Below are 22,588 nucleotides of genomic sequence, written 5' to 3' on the forward strand. Positions count from 1 at the left end.
CTAGCATCAAGAAATCTGGAGCGCAGGATCATGACAGCCTCACAGGTGCTCTGTTTCAGTTGCATCTGGATGGAGCTGAACTTACGGTGGATGATTCCCACCATGCGCTCAATCTCTTTGGGAGAGATGGGCCGCGTGCGAGACTGTTCCCTCAGCAGGTTCATCACATGGGTAGTGAATTCGTTACATGCCTGCCGAGAGACAGAGAGACAAAAACAGCCAAAGTGAGTTCTGTAAAAGCCCCAAATTCACAGCATTGAGCTTATTAGGACTTACAAACCCTCTTTGACTGATATTCTAGAGTTGTGTACAGTGCACCCTACAATAGGGTGCACTGTTTATGTATTTCTTTGATGACATAATAGGTGAAGTCATCTCTGAATAGAAATGCAAATTTGCAATTTGGCTTGGCCCTAATGCAGAGCGAATTTAAAGAGCTTTTTTGTTAAACCAGTAGTTCATACATGATTAATTAGAATAACTCATTTACGTAGTGCACACTTTAGCTCATTACTCTGAGTAAAATTCGTTAAGTATTTACATTTAGATAATTAAAACCTGGAAACACCCTTAAGAAAGATGCATTTACTCCAGGCGAAGTGTTGTGTGCCCCCACATACCCACCTCCTCTCTCAGAGAGCACAGAGTAAATTAGTCTAATTTACCTCACTGAGTTGCTGAGGCATCACTGTTACACCTTCTATTTTCGCCCATAATGCCTCTATGTTTAATGGCAGGCTCAAAGTGCTAGGTGAAGGAGGTGATCATACTTTCATTTAACACAGATGACTGAGGCACTCCTTTGGAGCTCTATAATCAACTAAAACAAAGTGAATAATACTGCAATTTTTTTTTCCAAGCTGCTAACACGCTCTCCTTCATTGTGTGTATTCTCGTCTTGCTAATGCAGAGAATATGCTGTTCTACGGTTTCTGGAGTGAAGTGTAGTATGAAGTACTCCTCAGTAGGTCAAGTTTAATGCACACCGAAATACCAAATAGCTGCTAGTCACATGGTAATTTAAACTTTTGATGGTAAAAAAAATAACAAAATATATGTTATTCTAAGAGAGGCTGAAGGCTGTTCTTGGGGAGATCTGAGTCCTGGGATTGCAACAGCTCCTTCTTACCTGTTCGTATTTCTCCAGCTCTGTGTGGTAGATCTGTCTGATCTGGGTGAGTTTGGCTCTGTAGTCGGAATGTTCGATGGAATTGTCGGCCGCTCCGCCCGAGGCCGCGGCTGCGGCGGCAGCGGCGGCGGATCCGCCACCTTTCTCTGGTCCTGCCACGCCCTCTGCCAGCAGCATGTTATCTAAACGCATGAGCTGGGGGTCTGGGGGGTCCTCCTCCTGGGCGCCACGGATACTGAGACCTGAAGCAACACACAAACAATGACAGAGGGTCAGCTAATTCCATTCAGGGACAAAATAATAATAAGATAATATCAATAATAATAATAACAATGCAAAATAAAGCACATCAAACAGACCCAGACTGAACTGTTAAGTCCATTTAAAAGCATTGCATCTGCCAGCGCAGTCTACTACAGTATAGTGTGATGTTTCCCCTGCAGGTATAAACTAGGTGCCTCCTGTGTATGTGCTATGTTCCTGTCGCCCATGTCTATGCCTGTTCTCTTTTATTTACACACTGCGCTGCACACTGTGTGTATGGGAAGGCTGACATGACAGCAACATCCATAAACTGACAAATGCTCAATGGTGAAGTGGCACTTCTACTCTGTGAAAGGATGCTAAACAGAAAACTATACCTCTAGTAAGTGTCTCTGTCTTTGACACAGTGAATGCTGGGAACTCCAGAAAGTAACTACTGTTTGCTTCATTTCTATTTGCTTATACCATTGGAATCCTGTGTTATTTCCTCAGTCCTCCTGTTGCCGTATTCTAAGAAGTAATAAAAATGTGCTGCTGAAATAAAAATCCACATGCAGCAAAATGAGTACAGTCAATTTTATGTAAAGTACTCATTCATGAACTGTGTTTTTGTTCTCAGAGCCCGCTGTTTATTTCCTCTGGTTTTCCGTCTTGCCAGTCTGTCAGCAAGCCATAATCACCCAGCAGATAGTGTACATGCACACCTGGATGCATTGGCAATGGAACCACGATGCTGGGCTTTACAGACTATAAACAAACAAAAAAACACTGCGGGTCAAAATTACAACAAAAACAAGCCTGGGCAATCCAGACTAATAAGTGGATAAAAATGTGGCTCAATGGGCAGTAAATACTGAGTGGCTACTCGAACGTTATGATTACCAGAGTTGTTTCAATTCAATAATCCCTCCCGCAATTCAGGGATTTTCAACAGCTCATTACAGCTTCATTAAGATATGGCCAGCCTCTGGATTCTAAATAAGAAGATTAGAGGCTCTATTGTGTCAGCCAGTAGGCATGCAATCAGAGAAGCCCCTTCACCACGCTTTGACCGACTGACCCTGCACACCATCCAGAGCAGTAAACGGTAGAGAGAAAACACTCTCCTTGCTCTTTTTTCCTCTTTCCTTATGCACAAATACCCAGACAAAAAAAAAACAAAAAAACGACACACATCATATTGTAACCACACCTCTGATGTTTTTTGTCTCTGGTTGTGTTGGTGTTTTGTTCGACTGCAGTGCCACTGAAAAACAAATTTGCCTCTATTTATGGATTGGCTGGCTTTGAGTCTTTTAGGTGTAATGGTGTGAGAGGAGCGGATGAATGTGGCTATTTGTGTTGGAGACATTGAGATGCTGGACAAGGCTCCATCAGGCTTGCAGAGCCAAGCCATCCATGTGGACAATATGCCACTGCTCCACTAACCCTCATCCACATCACACTGCATCTGCACAACTCCACCCAGAGCCCTCGTTGTGGACAGGCTTGACTGTTTCTATTCCAGTTTGTGCAGCATGAAACAAAACGGCACATGACTCAAATGTTGACCGACCAGATGCCTGCCTGGTGGTTTGTCTTCTACTGCAGTTCATATTTTCCTAATTCACTATTTACTCCCACCTTCTGATTCAACAAGCTCAGCAGGCTGCACACTCCTTTGTGCTGCGGGAGGTGGTAAGTAGGTAGGCACGTTTTTCATGTCAGGTATATTAAATATAACTCTGGGACGCAACGTACATTTCCACACCAAACCCAGTTGTCACTTTCACTCCACTCACTCTATATCCAGGGGAAATGCAGCTGAGGGAATTTACAGGGCTTTTGAGCTAAATGGGCATAAATCACTGGTTTCATTCAAACTAAATAATCACAGGCCATAAAGAGCTACTTGTCTCTTACCATATATTACCACAGAGTTCCTGTGTGTAATAATGTGGCTATTCACGGCAAAGGAAAACAGAGCGAGACATTAGAAAGTGACATGTAATCCTGTTAGTCCACTGACATGTGGAGTGGCCGTGACATTTTTATCATACGTGTCCATTTCTATTTTGGAAATCAGCAGGATAAAAATGATTACTGTGCTGCGCTGAGAGGCAGACGGCCCTGCAGGAGTCCACCAGGGTGTATTTGTGCCACAGCCTCTCTAGCTGGTCATTCATAACACACACGTTGGGAGGTATGATGCGTCGGTCTCAAGCACATAAATACAAAACATTAAAAGAAAATAAGAAAACATAGCCTACAGAAAAAAAAAATCGAAAACAGGTTTATTGTATCTTTGTCTTGCCGTGTCTTTCTGTGCACCTTTGTTGGAAGAGCTAAACATTGTGGATTCACTGTCTAAGCTCAGCATCATCACACAACTTCCACAAAATAGGCTCGGGCAAGATAATATCTTTAATTTGCTGTGTGGTTGACAAATCTGTATAGTAACTTGCAAAGCCACAGTCACATTCTAGCACTGCAATGCTGCTTTGGATGCTCAAATCTTTATCCTGTTTTTGTCTGATGATATGGGTATTAAAACAAGTTTGGGCAACCGAGTTTAGCTCTAATCCACCTCCACAGTCAAAGTGGGATTAATCTTAGTGCAAAGAAAAAGTGCAGAAGTCGTGTCACCTTGGTAAAGCCTGCGAGCAACTACAGTAGGAACTGGAGAATGAAAAATCTATACAGGGTCGAGTTATTTCACATACTGAAGCTCCGGTGTTGCAGCTCAGTTAATTACCAGAATGCATTTAATGATCTAAAAGAAAAAAAAATTTAAATGGTATTAATAATATAACATGTCCATAATCGGCTTCATTTGTCATTCAACAATACAGGTGGAGCAGCTCGGGAAAAGGCAGTTGCCTGTATGATTGTTCCTCATTTCTCCTCTGTGGCTGAGACAAAAGGAGACACTGTGATTAATCCATCCCTATCAGTCAGGGGTGGTTCTCCTTTTCATTTTTTACAGGTTTCACCGTCAGTATCAGATCCGTGCAAGTAACAAATTTGACAGATAAAGACAATGCAGCCATTTTCTCTCATATACTCTCCTATGTTCTCTGTTTATAATCATTTCCGGTTCGGAGCTGTTGTCTCGTACATCATCCCCTGCTTGAAGTCCTGACAGTGATCTGAGCACTGCCTCGGGCCGCTCTCCTTTCCTCCCACCTCTTTTCCCCCCTGTGCCCTCTTTTATTCTGTGGGCTTAGCTGACCTTTGCCCCACTGCTTGTTTACTCTCATCACTGAAGTGTGAGCAGGAGAGCCATAAAGGCAGAGCCCTGCTGGGTTAATGTGGCCTGCTGACGAGGGAAGAGGTGGCTGCAGGCTTCTCCACCTTATTCTGCTGCACTCACGGCACTGTCAGACGTCACACAGTACACTACATGGGCTGTGCTTTTTGCAGATAAAGCCAGAGATTTTTTTTTTTTTTTTGTGAGATAGTGAAACGTTTGATGCTGCAAGCAGAGTGTGATGCAGTAAAAAGAGGTTCTTGCCACTGTTTGACGGTGCACAATGCAACTCTGTTCCTTCCACCACTGTTTCCAAAACATCCTGTTCATTACAAGTAACCCTGACCTCCTGCAGCTCCTCTCCTACCCGGTGCCTCTAGTGAACGGCTCCAGCCACATATTGACACACTGTTCATCTAATTGCATTGATCCGCAAAGGTCTCCCAAAGCTAACTAATCGAAACAGAATTTATTTTCTGTCAATATTTGCAAAGGTCATCTCTCTTAAAGCTGTGGCGGTGTGAGCCGAGAGGCGGCTCAGAGGAGGAGGAGGAGGAGCAGGACTTTGGTATCTAGTCTGTTACACAGGCTCGTCCAAGGTGAGCTTTAATTCAGACTTGGCACTCAGGATCCAAATCTTCTAATCCACCGTGTTATTAAAACCCGCTGCCAAAGCAAAACACTAGAGACTACAGAGGGCTTAGAGTATCCATTTCACAAAGAGGCCAGTGTCACTACAGCCGCGTTCCACGTCTTCTTTGACTTCATATCATCTGCTTTGTCGTGGCGCCTGGATCAGTGACTTTCAGCTCCAGAAGCAGAGAGCTGGATCAAATTACCATTGAAAATCTTTTGTTCTGACAAATGAAACATAAGGATCCTCTTTCATCGACGTTCTTAAAGGCTTTTTTAAGCTTGGCCTACATCCACATGGCACAAAGAATCTGAGAGAATGCCTGCGGGCTCTCTTTAGCATGTACAGTAATTAACATGCCATTAACACATTAATACACATTAACTATTCCCAATGTTAATGGCAGAGTAATTACCATACCTGATACCACACTGTGGGGAAGCCAAAGCACATTTCCCACTTTGTGTTTTGTTTTCTTTGTTGGTTGAGCTGACACTGATACTCCTTACAAAAAAACAAGAAAGTAGGAAGGTACTTTAACATACTTGATATTCTCATTTAATTAAAACACACCTGAAAGAAAGAAACAAAGAAAACACACTGCGGATTGGCTTTGAAGGTAAGGCTGAAATACTGGAGGGGACATAGAGTCTGGTGATTAAATGCGGTGTAAAAGGAGAAAGGGAATGGGCCCTAAACCAGGGAATCCCTGTCTAGAATGATGATGTATTTCCTCCCAGTGCGGTGAGTGATAAGCTAATCAGCCGCGCTGACAGTGAAGTGTTACAGCCCCCCAGTGCTGGGTCAAGACTTCTCCCATCATACAGCACCAGCACACACTAAACAGACAGCGCACGGAGGTGGTGGTGGGTAGTGACAAAACGTGAACGCTCTGGTCAGAAAAGAAGATCTCTGTCAGTTCAGGTAGCCTTTGTCCCCCGATGATGATGACGATGCTCTCATCTCTCCCAAAAGAAGATGCTGTGACAGCAGGGGACGGGGGTGTGAGGGGTGTGTGTGTGTGTGTATGTGTGGGGTGGGGGGCTCTTGCCACTCTCGACCCACGACTCCAAGACATGTGGGGAGCGGGGGTGGGCAAGGGGGTGGGAAAAGACAACCCAAACAAACATCTTGACGACATTTTGCCAAGCACACCAAAATTAATCACTGTCCCACGGTGGCACTGACATTTGTGGGAAGTGACACACAACATGACAGACTAGAGGGAGAGGATGAAAGGAGACTGAGGGAGGGTGGGAGGGCTGGGTAAACAAGAGCCACTGTCACTCGCTGTGTGATCGTGTGTGCATGTGCGTGTGATGTGTGTTCATATGTGGACGTGTGAGTGCCCGCTTTGTTTCCTGCCCTCTAAGACTCAATGTGGGCAAATGGCCAAGTGGTGTAGTGATGGCTGACCAGGCCTGGCGGTGGCGGCCGCACACAGCGGTTGGGGAGACTGGCCAAATGAGTGGACAGGACCTCCGCTACAGATCAGCACACTGACTGACCCTACAGGACACATACAGCATGGGGCACCAGCATAGGGCTCACATGGTTCACATGGTCTGCTAGTCACAGAATGAGCCCAGATCACTGAGACTCGCTTCTTTAGACTGATGTCCCACTGGACAGGGTGATGGACATAATGGATAATATACTTATTTGACAAGTCACATCAGACAGACAGTATTTTAGTGGCAGTGCTGTGAATAGACTCACGGCTATTGTATCTTGTGTTTCCATTCCATTTTTCATTATGTCTCCCTATATTGTGTTAGCATGTTTCCTTATTTCTTTTCTTCAGTTTCATTTTATATTTCATGTATTGATGGTCTTTAGCTGCTAGCATCAATTTGCTGCAAAGGTAGGCTGATTTGTTATTCAGACCCCAAGCAAATAATGCAAATGTGGCACTGAAAGCCACTTATGAAATACCCAAAGGCAACTAATCACTCCTCCTCTCGTTCCAGCCTTTCTGCAACCTCCTAATTAGAAGATGGAGATTGCATGAAACCAGGTCACACAGCAGGTCTTGTACACACAGATAACCAGGCAAATACACAGGCAGAACCTCATCCAGACATAGAGAAAGCATGCATTATTTTAAAGGCTAGAGGTGAAAAAACTAATGCTATTCACGTTATTAATCCCATATATTTCACTGTATGCTTCCAAAGAAACAGTTTAGGCTTGAAGCATTGTGTGTATGCGCTCTGTGTTTGTGTGTGTTTTTTGTGCGAGCGTGCATGCATGTGTTTGTGTATACGTTTGTGCACGTGCACACACTCCGCATATGTGCGTGTGAAGGCTACACATGCTCGCATAAACAAAGAAACGGCATTGGTAGCATACAGCCAGCCATGATCTACTGCCAAAGAGATTATTCTTTGCAGTGGCATTTCTGCAAGAGAGTTGACAGTCCATCATTTAGATTTTGCAGTGTATCCACGAAAAGGCTGCATTGCCTGAAGCAGAAGGAGCTGCTCTTTCCTTCAGTGTCTTTTATAGAAGAGAATTCAGCTCCAAATCGTAAAGCCAGAATCTTTTGCTAGCTGTGCTAGCGTGTAAGGACTCTGCTACGAGGCAACTGAGGTTATGACACGAGAATAAGACTGCGGCTGACGTGCCGATTCTCGGTGCATCTCTCAGTTTGGACTGATAAAGCTCACAAAAACACATCCGCTTCCAGTGTCTTAGGTTGCATGCACCTGAACAAGGGCATTGTTTCATGAAGCATCCTCAGTGTAATGTTGCAGGTTGCTCCTAGTTTTGCAGAGAGCAGTGCACGGGGTAGCCGGGCAGATCAGGTCCAGGCCAAACAACAGCTTGTGACAGAAGCAGGCCAAAGAGGATGTTGAGACACGCAGAGACTTAACAGGCAGCCGGCCTGCCATCCACTCTTTTTCAGCTCGCCTTATACTCAACACATCACTTCGGATCCATCGCCAGTGTCTCACAAAGTACACGGCCAGAATGGAGTTTCACATTACCATAAGAAAGGAGTGAAATAACTGCAGTTTTCAAAGCAAATGATTGCTGGGAGAATATCATCTCCCTCATTTCATTTGACCAGCTGAATAGTTTTATTGTACACCTTCAGATGATAGTCCACCTTCTTTTTTTCTTTTTTTTTTTGTGCAATTCTCTGCGAACAAGGCAGCAAAAAGGTTATTTGGTGCTAATTATTCCCAGCATGTACTTTACACACCATTTAATGAGTTAGACTGGAGGCGTGGCCATTGGCTGTGCTCGCCCAGTTATCCAAGATGAACTGTGCAATTCCCTCATGTCACCTCTGTCATGTGTACCAAGTACCCCTCTGCATCCAATTCCCTGCTAGGACTTCACTGGAGCACAGACAAGGCGCCACTGAAGCAACACAACAGCTCCCGTAGCATCTCCGCACACCGGCAAGTGAGGAGCTGGGAGGGAGGAGGAGGAGGGGGGGGGGAGAGAGAGTAAAGCTGGGAGCTCGCTCTCATAATTACAATAATTAACAGTTGCAGATTTAATTGGAAGGGAAGGCATTAACAGGAGGAACATTGTGGCGGCGCATGCAGAGGGAACCTTTGCTGCAAGAAGCTTTTGTCTTCTCTGTACCTAATGGTGCCTTGGCTGTGGTTGTGGTGCTGACACAACACAACACAACACAAGCAAGCTGAGGGTTCAGACGGTGGGGCTTGTCAGGACTCAGACTGGAGGCAGATAATTAGGTGCCAGGTTAATGAGAGCACAGGCTCTTGATGGCATTTGGTTACTGTATGTGGGCAATTAATGACTTTGTTTTTGTGTTTTTATTGCCCACTTGAGTGGAAAACATAATACATTATTCACCCCAGGCCTGTGTGTGGTGGTGTTTGATGGAGTAGCACTGACTCTGGCTAAAGAATCAGTTTCATTCATAGTGGCAAATAGTTAATTTATAACAATAGAATACACTATATGGAGTTGGAAAAAATTTAATCTCAGTTCGCTCATGGCTACCACGCCGTATGACCTTTTCAGAGCGTGCTGCCTCGTGTCGCCGGCCATGATGTTAAAAAATTCCAAGGATGTCAAGCAAACATTGAAGTTGCAGGTCAGGCGCAGGACACAAACAAACACATCAGAACAAAGAAACCAAACCCTGTGGCAAGACGTGCTCAGTTAAGTCAGCGTATCACGTTTTTATAATGTATTTGCAAAATTCCATACCCCCTAGAAAATCCCTGCTTTCATTCTAGAGGATTTATTGGCAATGAATCCACTGAGAGGTCTTTAGACATCCTCTTCTTTAGCCCAACCACTCGACGCCTCCTATTTTGGAGTTAGTTGTTCTCTTGCCTGTGGTGGCCAATTAGAGTGCTATAAGATAAATGGGCACCCACAACTTTGATGTCCATCTTTTTAATAAGCTTTGGTTAAGATGACATCTGTGTGAAAGAGTTCAATATCTTCACAGTGGGAGAGAAAAGAGGTTTATTCTAAAATGAAATATCATGTAAATACTGCTGGAGGTTTAGGCTGGGTGGGGGGAATCATAGTGTCGGCTGTGTCTCTGGTGTTGGCATTCATTATCTTCAGCAGCAGTTGTGCAGATTAGTCAGCGAAAGATGATTTTTAGAGCCTTGCGAAATCTGTGCATTTAAACCAGCGAATCAACTTCAGAAAAAAGAATTTTATGTAATACTCACACTGAATTTATTAAGCCAGAGAAACAGAATGCTAGTTTATTTATATACATTTAAAAGAGATACAAAAAAGACAATTAATTTGGCTAAATACAAAACGTGTGCGCCACTGAAATGCAACAGTAATGGGAAAAGCACACAGTGTAACAATAACTAAAATGGTGGGGCAATAAAACGCTGCACGAGTGTGTATGAATATAAAAGAGAAAGAAAGGTGAAGAGAGAGCATATATCTAACCTCGCCTGTGGACGTGCTCCTTTATACACGAGTGTAACTCAGTCAGGAATAATGTAAATGTCTAGAGAGTCTTAAGACTGAGCAGGCCCGTATAAAAGCACCCTGTTTCAGGCTAGTAAAACAAGTCAATAAATAGAGCGGAGAAGCCGGTGCTGTCTGCTGCACTCTCGTGAATGAAAACAGAGGTGAACTACTTATTTTCAGCCTGGCATCAGAGGTTGACAGCGATATTATGGGCGCTCAAACATTCTGACTATCACTCGTCACAAGCTATATCTGTCAGCATTACACTTTTAGATGTGAAGTGAGCGTTCTCCACCAGGAATATTTACGACGCGGTGTGGTCAGCTGCTAAACGAGTTAAACACTTCCCACTGACCACGACGAGCTCCCTGTTCTCCCCCCTGTTGATCAGCTTGTCTTTGTTTTGTTGATTCTCACAGGCAGAACAAACACACGCGCGCACACCGAGCCTCGGTAGGCCAGCACTTACTGGAGAAAGAGGCAGCTCCAAATGGGAAGCTGATGACACAGACTCACACAAAATGGAAACACCATTAGGTAGGCAAACACTTCACTGCAATAACTGCTACCTGATTACAGCGGGAAAGCGCAGCCACGGTTCTCCTTTTTTTATACTGTGTCAACACTTTGGGAAAGCAAATATTTCAGTGACTACCCTCCCTGCGCTTTAATCCATATGGTGCATTCTGTTTGTCACCACAGATGTTAAACTCCCAGGATGTTTTTTTTTTTAAGAATAAGAAGAACTACTCTTCTACGTTCAGTGGCTCACCTGCTCCGTGCGACACAATGAATACACAGGGGTCACACACCATATCACACCAGGGCCGGCGTCAATCCTTTATTAAATTACCTAGCTATCTTATTTTCTGTCACTGCGCTGATAGGAGGGTTATCTTTTTCATTTATGTAGCGGATTTTCAAGGGATTATGCATTAAAGATTAAGGGCGTGTATACCCAACACCTCAGCACAACAAAATGCAATACCTCAGACAGTGCATGGCTGACGTGTGTAAGAAAAGTGGGGTGCTATAAAACAAATCTTCAGCAGCCAGAACAGGACAGGGTTTATTCTCCTCAGACAATACAAGCTGTGACTCTACAGAATGTTTCAACCCTAAAATACTGTGGTAAGCAATACAAATCCCTTGGACAAAATGAAATGTATTAAACATGTGGATTTCATAAATCTCCCTTTCCTCGGTGCGGGTCAGAGGTATATTCACTGTAGAGCTCAGCAGGCACTTTTTCCCCCAGCATTGTTACTCGGAGTCGCAAGTGCTCCGAGTGGTTTCAAAATGAATGTCAGCAAAAGCTGCACGTGTACGGCAAACAGCAGATCCTCTCAGTAAAATGGTTCAAATCATTTACCCCTGCTACTTTATAAGAGTATTACAGTGGTGTAGGGATTTAAAGGTGCGCTGTAGAAATATTACAGCTGGAATAGTGACCTAGGATTGTTGTAGGCATTGTTGATGTAAAACTGCTCCCAAGATGAACTGTTCCAGACAGTTCTACAGGTTCACTCTCCACAGTGCAGATAGTGTCAGAAAAAAAAAGCAGGAAGAAAAGTAATTCAGAAGCGAACACAACACTGTTAAACACCCAACTGGGATCTGTTTAACCTTGAGTAGCATACCAAAGGTAGAGACAGCCTGGGGCTATGGGGGGACTGGCTACCACAACTCCCAGCTCCATGCTGTTCCACAGTGGGGGCCCAACATGGCCAGATTGCCAGAGAGGCCAGCAGGGGTGGAGCTACAGACGTAGCCGGAACCAATCATTTATCTGCTGCAACATTCATTTCAAGCTGTCCCATTATCTATTTGCTCTGTTTTCAAAATGTTTCCGTTGTGGCTGACGAGAGCGTGCACGCATGTTCGACTTGTGGGTGTCATAGCACCTGCCTGAGACGTGTTCGTGAGACATTCCCACTAACTCTTTAGCTAGCGTGATGCATAATCTGTGACCATTAAAGACCAAAAGACCTCAGAAAAGACTGGGAGTAATTATCATTGCTCTGTGGTTGCCACTAATGAAGGACTTTGGAAAAGCAATAAAGAGCATGGATATACAGTACAGTTGAATACCGGGTCTTTTACTTACCAACAAGGTGGAGCTTTTTGACTTCCTTCTAGCTAAAAGATGGTAAACAAAGCATTAATGATATATGAATGTTACACATACCTGTGCTTTTTTGTGGGGGGCCCAAAAGATGAATAAAGATGGAAGATAAATTAATGTGCGAAATGAATGTTCTTTCCCTCAAGCTCACTTTACAGCTCAAACAAAATAAATAATCATGCCTACAACCTACGAATCACTTCAGTCCCATTGTATAATTCATTTTTGTGACAGCTGGCGATTACTTCATCATTACATAAAGACAGATTAAAAAGTTGTCAAATTAAATATTAAAGAGAGACTGCAGGCAGCGCTGAATCTTTAAAGGAATAACACAGATTGGAGATGAAATGAGGCACCTATATGCATATTTTATGCCATAGGGAACAAATGCATATCTTTTCCTCTAGGCCACCTACTTTGTAATAAAGAACAGTGAGTGTATAGATGTGGTAACGCAGCACAGCAGAAATGATATGAAAGAGAAATTGGTTTTACATAATGATGTCAAAAGGAATATGGCTCTGCATGGTCATGCGGAATAAAGATAAGATTCTCTTTCTCCATGAGTGAATATTCCACTAATGGTTTCTTCATTTCCTTAAAGAATAAAGAAGCCAGCTTTGTATGAACCTTGAATGAGGTTTCCATTGAAAGAAGTTAACATTTATCTTTCAATAGCAGGAGAGATCTGTTGAAAATACCCATTTGTGGAGCAGAATACCGAATGTAAAAGCTCTGTCATCTGTTGAAATAAAGAGAAAGTGACAAGTGACAGTATCACATTTTGAGCTGAAGGAAGGTTTGAAGTTGAGAACAAAGCCGTAAAATACCATGCAGGGTTAAATCTCTGTAAAGAACGGGGAGGAGGACTCATTTCACCAAGTCAACATCGATTGGGGTAAACAATGACTGATCAATACACACATAAAAAGACTCCTTCTAACAAAGACTTGCATGTAGATTTCATATATCATATCTCACGAACAGACACTGCCCACGGACTGTTTTCTAAAGCCTGTTGAATTAGCAGCATTACACCTTTTATAATACACTTGTTTTCCATTTGCCACTAGTACACTCCTGTGTCCATACACACTTACTCATGCAATAAGCATCATTGTCACAGAGCTTTCCTTTCCAAATGGTTCAGCCTCCACCATCTGCAGGCGCTCCCAGACACACCGCTTTGAGTCTGCCATAATGATGCATGACTAAGTACAGTTAAAGTGTTGCAGTCTGTTGGCAAAAAGCAGTCAAGCACTTTGCTATAGTGTCACTACGGATAAACCATACAGCTGAAGGTTGACGATGGATAAAAGGCAGTGACAGGCCTAGTGATGTGACTCTGTGTGTGTGTGTGTGTGTGTATTCGTGTGTGTGTGCTAGCGTGGATTCACATGTGTATGAGAGGTTAGAAACCATGGCACAGCAGATTTGTAAGTGTACTTAACTGGGATGTGAAATAGGGTTGGACACAGTGAAATAAAATGCTGTGCTGGAGTCTGTTGAAACTGGGACACGGTTTAAAAGTTATTCCCTCTGCCAATAAGCAGGCATCTCCCCCTGGTACCGTGGTTTTAAGGGAATCACAACCTCATGGGTTTGCTAATATTGTTTGTCACACACATTTCTGCAGGTTGTCGTTATCCTGCACAATATGAAATAGTCAAATCCAATCCCAGCACGTGATTCAGACAAATATAAATGCTTTGCTTGGTGCATCTGGACACTGTGTTTGCTAAACTGTCTCATTTTAGAGGGTTTTTTAAAGTGGAACCTTATTCTTGCTACAAAGAAAGGAACAGAGCCTTGCTTATTTGACTTATTTGGCTTCTCTTTTGGTTGAATTTAGCAATAAGGGGCTCAAGCCGCCCTCTCAACTCTAACCCAGTCTTGCTCCTCATTTCACTGTCTCCTCCACTACTCTTCAAGGTAGATATTCACAGTGCAGGGGATGCCGAGGAGACAAAGAACTCGCCATTATACTGTACTCTGTTTGCCAAAATCTTTAGTTTCAAAACGCTTGGCAGACTTTGTTGCTGCTTTGTCGAGTTCACCACTGCGACCGCTTTCATGTAAATGATCTTGAATGTTATTTTCTAAAGGCTGCATTTTAAAGAGAAATTCTCATTTCTGCCTCTGCGTCTTGTCACAAACCCTTTTCTCTCCTATCTCCTCCCCTTTCTCCCGCTCCCTCCTGCCGCAGCCGTAGACTGCATAATTGATGCAAATACTGTCACATGTGTCAGGAGTGGAGGCTCTTCTAGTTTACTTCTGTGCTACACTTTATCTGAGAACATTAAGTGGAGAAAGCAGCCTCGTGCCAGGGGTGGAAAATCAGCTTGTCAGTGGTCTCATTCACATAGCCATTCCTTCGGGATTGTTTCATCAAGGTGATTGAGAACAAAAAGTACGGCAGCAAATTCCAGCTTATGTTTAGGAGCCCTGCCACATACATTATTTATATTTGTTGCCCACCCTAGTCTCTCTAACCATTTGAATATATCATTGCCTAATTCTCAAATAGTTCTTCAGATTTTCTCCTTTTGCCCCATATCCTTCCCACATCAACCACGCCAAACCCTTAGGCTTGCAGGGCATGCTTTTTGTGTGTGACACAGACCTGAAATTATAGATAGCTGCTTCCAAGGAGTGCTACGGCCTGATGGGAGAGCTGTAATGGCTGTTGAGTGACTGGAGTGCAGTCAGAGACAGAAGCAGGATTTCATTTACAACAACAATACAGGGGGAATTATGTAAAATGGTAACATTCCATGCCATTTAATGAGCCATATTCACTAATGTCTAAGTCTATGGTCTAGCAGTAATAAAATGCACCGCCTGCCAGAGCTCTGCTGCTACGCCGTTTCTGACTATTTCCAGCTCCGTATAAAACAATGGTGCATAACAGAACAGACAGACATTTGCAGTTCTTTACCCTGCGTGCTGAATGCTCTGCCTTCAGACTGAGTGAGGCGCTTGTCTCCTACCCTTTCCCTCCCTCCTCCCTCTCTCCCATGCTTTCCCTGTCCTCTTTTTTTTTCTGGCTCGAGTCTGTGCTACGGATTAAGTGACTTGATCCTGCAAACATCTGAAGAATTCTGCTCCACTGAGGGGTCAGACGAAGGCCAGGGGATAGCCTTACAGGTCCTCCTCCATTAGCAGATCCACAGAGGTGTCATCAGTGGGGCTCTGCAGGCACCAAAGATGCCTCAAAAAGAGCAGATTGCCAATTGATGTTTATCTCTGAACTCATTATTAAAACCCTCACCGTCTGCGCCTACTTGGACATATGATCTCTGAAATTAATGGGAGAAATTGATTAGCCTTGCACTTTGCACATGCTACGTGTGATGAGCTATGTGTTTGTGTGTGTGTGTGTGTGTTTTAATTATATTTTTGGGCTAGTAAATGGAATCCCACATCTTTGCTCTTTGTCGAATCTTCACAGTTTTTTGCAAAACAACTTTTTTTTGCACAAACAAGTTCTTGCTTGTGAACTGCTATACTCACGCCAAGTAAGCTGCAAGTGCTGACTGCCTCTTTGTTTACATGTCTCTTGATATAGACAAACAAAAATACCCCATATTTTCCAGGCAATAGCATTCACAAAGAATATCTGGGGCTGCTAGAAAAACATTTCAACTGTAATAAGCTTTCTCCAAGAGAGTCTGAAACATTTCAGAGGGTTCCTTTGAAGCTCTCACTATGTTGACTGTTCATATATAGACAGTGCTTGGAAAGCCTGAGCGCCATATCGCTGTAACCTCTCAGTGCTTCTGCATTAATAATTAATTGCCAATGTGAGTAAACACCACTGCAGATACAAGAATGCCCCTAACAACACAAACTCTGCTGCTCCCACTTAAAAATGTACAGTCGACAAATTTAGTTGAGCTCGTGGCTACATGCTAATGGTGAGTGTCTATCACACACATCACAAAGGAAATCCCAACATTTTCTGTATATAAATTTGAGCATGTTTGGCAGCATTTCTGTGAAATGACTGGGATTTGCTTAATTCTGTAAAAAGAAGAGAGAAGTGATTCAAGTAGGTGGCTTTGACGCCCATATTCAGTCGGACGTGCTTAAGAAGAGATTTGGAGGTGTTGCCCATTCACAGTTACCCTTTCGCTTACAGGCAACATGCTGTGAGTTTATCGTTAACGCAACCTCATTTATATTACTTATAGAGAGGGAAGTATGTGCGGGGCCCCGTGAAACATGCTGACCTTGTCACCATTCTAGTGAGGAGCCTTGCTGGTGTTTAGGCATTGTTACCCAACAAGTGCTTCATGTCTGAGTTCTCCATAAAGGACAAACTAGGGGCCCGTGAGTGCAACAACAGAAAACAACAATTCCTTAGTGAATGGCTGAGCAACATAACATGAGAACTGATTAAAAGATTTTATTGCATAAACAACATGAGCTCATATCGAGTCTTAAACATCCTCCTTGTTGTAGGAATACAAGTGAAATGATGCACTGATACAATGCATGCACTAATCATATTACTATGGCTGCGCATGAATCACCAATGAGTCTTATTTGGTTTTTGGTGGTGGAATATGACCAGCTATTCAGAATTCAGGAGCAAGGAGAGCGTCTTTTATCTTACTATAAATCCTCATTATTTCTAATAGCACTTGTGAAGGCTAAAGAGTAGAGCAGAGCATGTTCTCTTTATTCTGCAGTCACTGACAGACATGGCCAAGCACTATGGGTTAATGTAATATCACAGTTGGATGCCTCCTCAACTCACTTACATTCCCTGTTAGCTTATAAGTCCTTCTGTGAAAAAAAAGAAAGGAAAAGAACGCGATGCATGGAAGGAGACGACGACTGTGAGAGCCCGTAACGCTAGAGGGCCCACCAGTCCAAGTCCAAACGAGTTACACCAAATAGTAATCTTTCACGTTCTATATGAGAATAAATCAGATAGATGAAAATGAATCATATTTAAATATTTTCAATTAAGAAACACCTGTAAAATAACAACAGAAGAAAACAAAAGATGCAAAAATTCACATCTGTGATGTCCATAGTTGGTCTATCCATAGAAACGTTAGTCTAAGAATAGAAAAATGGACTGTAAAAAGTCCATGGTTCATCTACTGAGACTGGCATATCAATTAGGATTGTGAATAAGAGTGTAATTGAAAGCAACAGGAGCAGAAAGAAGCGGAAATTCATCAAGGCAAGCATGGAAAAGCACAAATGAGTTCCGAGCGAGACACAGAGAGCTCGTCCCTATTCTTCTTTTCTGTCTTTACCCAGGACAGATCCACCTAATCTCTTCCACCATTACCAAACAATGAAATCAGCAAGCAAACAACTCTGCCTGCTGTAGTTTCCTTTAATAATTCTAAGTGAGCTAATTGTTTTATTAGAGGTACAAATAAATATTTCTTGGACTCTCTCTCCTTCCAGCCACGGCAGACTCATAAACTTGGTCTTAACAGCACACTGGGTGCTAACGTCTGCAGCCTCGGGGGCCTCAATAAGTGGTAAATCTAGTTTTATAAAAGTGAGAAAAAAGGAGCACAATGGGTAGCGTTAACCAATTACTATTAGCTCATCAGTCACAACCTGTTCAAGTGGTTCATCACCTCTTAGCGTGTAATTTTGAGCAAACTAAGAAATCTAAGTACTGCTGAGGTCAAAGGTCACCTTGCTGGGAGTTTTATAGGTGGGTTTTATTATGTGCGTTGGTGCTCTGTGTTTGTGATTGCTTTGCGGTTCCTGGCTCACTGGCCAGCAGCATCTGTGCATCTTCCTATACTCTTATCTCTGCTGGCAAGCCGGCACACTGGTGCAGGCCTGCCACACAATCACTGTACCATGGCTCCACTGTCACTAAATGGCACGTTCTCCCAGCCCCAGTCCTCCCTTTCCTAGGCACGGGCTTCTCCAGCTGCAGCCTAATTTCCTGTGACTTGCCTAATTACTGTAATTAAGGATTAATTGCCATTAATTATTCACACATAAGCTCATCGCAAATCATGGGGTAAATGTCTTATGAAAGCTGCCATACAAGCCATGTATAAACACACTAGGATGCTCCAGGCTGTTGAATCGATCACTCAGCCCTCCAGCAAATCTCCATGCCACACTTAGGAAAACAGCGATAAGTCTCCTCAAAATCAACAACCTATCCAGGTGATGAAGGAATCAATTCACATGCTTTATTCGTCTCAGCTCCATTCAGATGCTCCCGCAGTGTTTTCCGGGACTTGAAGCGAGCAGGGAAAAGTGTCTGTGAAATATCCTGTAAACAGTAACATTAGATAAAACAGTGTGGTGGCTCGAAACATGAGATAATGGATGTTAATGAGGCTGAGTGAGGGATAAGCATAAGCAGTGGCTAATTCTGCTCTAGTCTGTCTCTGTTATCTTATCCTCAGCAGGATAAGAATCCGCTCATTCAAACTGGTATCACAGCAAACAGGTGAGGAACACGAAACTCGAGTGGAATTTGTCGTGACTAAAGTCAGTCCTTAAATAATGGGAGGAAACTCATTCATGTAGCACTTTATTTTTTACTGTTTCCCTAAATTCTGGAAAGTGCACTTAAACCTGAGAGGCTGGTTTGGGGTCAAGAAGAAACACCCCATTAACCTCTACTGGGAGAAGCTTTTATCTCTTCGAAGGAAAAAAAAAAAAAAGGGATCGTCATATCTGGGACCTTCCGGCTTATGGTGGGAAAGAATCACACACATAGCGTAGGCAAACATTTACACTTGCCAATGCTCCCAAGCATTTTTGGGGAAATAGTTTTTAAGGGTTGAGCACCATAAAATCATAATAATGGCTATAATGTAAATCTGCTGAGTATGAAATGTCTTCCAGGGACCTGCATGCAAACAGTATTTTAAAATGAGACATTTTTACAAGACTTTAAATCAAACAGTGGAGCCATGTGTTGATAGAAAGAGATAAAAAAAAGAAGAAGTAAACTGTCTGGTGATGCACGCCGGGCCACAAATGTCATGTGCCTTGTGCCCTGTCCAAAAGTGACAATTATTTTCTGAATCACAGTGTCGCTGCCTCAGCTACACATTGTGAACCGTACCTACTACCACACATCTTTTTCTCTATAAACATTAGTCTCTGAGTCAGACTTAACACTGGATTAGAGTGGACTAATTGTTAGACCAAAGGCTTATGTGGCAGATTAATGCCGGAAACATCTTCATTTTGGGCACATAAGTTTGTGTGTTTGATTTAAACATTTATGTTAATGGACCTTCTGGCAGCTCTTTAATGCTCTACACTCTCTTGTAAACAACCTCTTTGCAAATCCATCACTGGGCCATCCTGCACAAAATCCAGGCTGCACAGGGAGAAGGATAACACCATTCTAGATCAAGACAAGGGGATAACAAGACTTCAGACACACAGAGGCAGCTTGGGCCAATGCTGGCAGAATTTTCTCTGATCAGCATTACTGCAGCCAGAGTTTAATTTATAGAGCTGAGCCAGTCCTGTTTTATGCGTTTGTTAGATTAATGTGCAGAGCCATACTTTTTTACTGCTATGGTCTTTGATCAAGTTCAATATATCGGGATTAACCTGAGGCTCAAGCGTGGTCTATGATCCATTTCAAGTCATTATAAGAAGCCTCTATTTTCTTCAGCTGTGATTGAGTTTCTTGTCCTTATAATTAAGCACAAATTTAAACTGTCAAATCTGTCGTCCAATTATGACGGCTCTTCAGTGACCCTTTGTTGTAACATATTCGTTTCTTCCCATTTTGAACTAACTTTTATACCTTTTGATTTTGCAGCATTCCCCTTGAAATGAGTACGTGTTAATTATTACCTTTATACACAGTGCAGCGCTGTGATAAATACTACTTTTCACTTGGGCACAAGAGAAGCGCCTGATTGGGCTGTGGTGTTAATATGGAAACGTGTTGTACAGTCAACGTGTCACCGCGCTGTGTGTCAGCATGTGAGTTACAAGACCCCACAGCCTGTGCAACTTTCTGTGGACCCTGCTGCCCCCACACATTTCACACTCCCACCTCCCTCTGTGTGACACCTCCCAAAACGCACATGCATCATCGCGTCATTGACGCCTAATTGATACTTCCCTATTTATTGTCACCTTCCCTCTCTGTCAGCTGACTTGGTCCTCCGTGTCGCTTTGCATTTATGGACTCCTGGCTGCCTTGATCTCAGTAATTAGAGTTTATGTGCTAATTGGTGTAAATACAAAGATGGGAGTTGCAGGCGAACACTTCACACCGCAGCTATAAATTGTGGCTCTGATAAGTGTGGGTTGTAGAGCTGAGGGGATAGCAGAAGTGTCTCTAGGAAACTGATATTTCTGTCACCATCCCTCATCCTTTTTTACACATTCAAAGCACAGTGCAGCTTGAAAAATATTTGGACAGCTTAAGACATCTTTGCATGGTCTGGCTTTCAAAGTCTCATTTACTTGGGAATGTCAAATGTCACAGTTCCTATTTTAAGACTAAGTTGTCAATTTAATAGTCAAGACATGGACGTGCTTCTATTCTAGATTAAATGAGTAAATCAAATCTGTAAATACTACTAGCCTGAATACTACTAGAAATAAAGAATAGTATTAGTTATTCTGAGCTGGCTTCCAGTTAGTCTACAGTAGACTAACTGTACTGTATCTAGATTTCTAAAAGCTATGAAAACTTTGATCACAGCACAATAAAAAGAGCTTTTAATGACTTTATATTGGGATATCTATAGAGTACAGTACTATCTTAGATAAAAGATTGAGATTATGATTTGAATTTGTCCAAATAAAAGCATTTTTAATATGTAGTAATAAGAAATAACAACATCAACTCCATGTATTTTCCCATTAGTAACCTTTAGAATGTATTTCTTTAGCCACCTGCTGCAAAATGCTCCATCTACTGAAATCTAAAACCACAAATCTGAGACATTACACAGATATCAAATAGCAAAGTTTTGCTAAGATTAAAGCTGCAGTTCAACCATGTGTTTTTTCACATGCACACAGATGTATATTTGTTTCCCCTCTTTACATTTCCAACTTGGCTCTTTTTAAACTCTGTGTTGTCAGCAGATGTCCTTCTAACAGAGACAAAGAAAATGGGAGGGGGCTGGATATCATCAGCATAGAAATGAGCCTCCTCTTGATGCCCCTTCTAAGGCACAGCCTCAGCGCCGCTCCAGCCACTGCGCTACCTTTTCAACTTGCAAATGACAGTGTCACCAAATGCTATCCTTCCATCAATCAAGTCGGGGGGGTCATGAATATACAAAAGGCAAAGCGGAGACTGGCTGCCTCCCGCAGCTCTACTTGGCCCAATTATACAGGCTCAGCTTTCTCCTGTGAGCTTCCACTTTTTGTTTCAGTCTAAAGGGTACAGTCCTAGGCAGCCCCAGGCTTAATCAAGGTAGGTCATGCATACTGGACCTCTCAAGTGGACTGCAAATGCAAGTTAAATGTGGACACCAAATGTCATCTTTCTTTTACATCATTACTGCTAGGGGGCAAAGACAGCAGGGGCCAGTTCTGCACCCCTTTTTCTGTGCACACTCTGCCACATCCCGTGTACTGAAGTCCTCCTCTTTATCCAAACACAAGACCAGACCACTAGGCCGCTGCAGCCCCCTCCTCTCCTCTCTCTGCGGCACTCTGCTTTGCCCCTTTCTTTACCCCAGCTGTCAGATCATAGTAGTGAATTAGCATTCCAGCAGATACGCCTCAACCACGGATGAATTAGCACACAGGAGTAACTAATGACCTCTCTACTGAAAGAGGACCATATAGTCAATGGCAGAGCTGATCAATACCACCACTTCAGCTTTGCCTCTCTTCTCTCATTTTAGCTTTCACCAAAACCTTTTTATAACCTTAGAACAGATATTAAATATTAATATTAATTTAATAGAAAATGCAACCCGTTTCATAAATCACAGAAGCGCCACATGTTAATGTTTATTACAATAAAAAAATAAATCAAACTTATCAATGCATCTGAACCCACAGGAAAATCATGTCTTGTTCTTAAATATTCACTTTGATGCAGAACGTCAACCAGACAAGTCCCGATCACATGATCAGTCACGTAATACAGCAGTCGTGTTGACAAAATGTTGTGGAAGCCGACTAATCAATCTTCTCATTAAGAATTAATGATTCTAATTGTTTTTGATAAGCGTGGCACTGATGGAGAAGGTTAACACCATTTTGTTACAGTGAAAATCAGCTTGTTGAATGAAACCGCTTTAAATTTGTCACATAAAAGGATGACACTGA

The 22,588-nt window shown here is 42.8% G+C and overlaps 1 protein-coding gene across 5 annotated transcripts in view; it reads right to left on the minus strand.

The window, feature by feature from the left end:
* pbx3b (pre-B-cell leukemia homeobox 3b) overlaps positions 1–22,588 on the minus strand; it is a 54,893-nt gene that overhangs the window by 10,336 nt on the left and 21,969 nt on the right. For all 5 annotated transcript variants that reach the window (XM_026342564.1, XM_026342565.1, XM_026342562.1 and 2 more), the window contains exons 3-4: positions 1,130–1,371; positions 1–191 (exon numbers count right to left, since the gene is read on the minus strand). In XM_026342564.1, the coding sequence (XP_026198349.1) occupies positions 1–191; positions 1,130–1,371 (433 nt within the window). The remainder of the gene's footprint in view (positions 192–1,129; positions 1,372–22,588) is intronic.

Source organism: Anabas testudineus, chromosome 9, assembly GCF_900324465.2.
Source record: "Anabas testudineus chromosome 9, fAnaTes1.2, whole genome shotgun sequence".
In the NCBI taxonomy this organism is placed as follows: domain Eukaryota; kingdom Metazoa; phylum Chordata; class Actinopteri; order Anabantiformes; family Anabantidae; genus Anabas; species Anabas testudineus.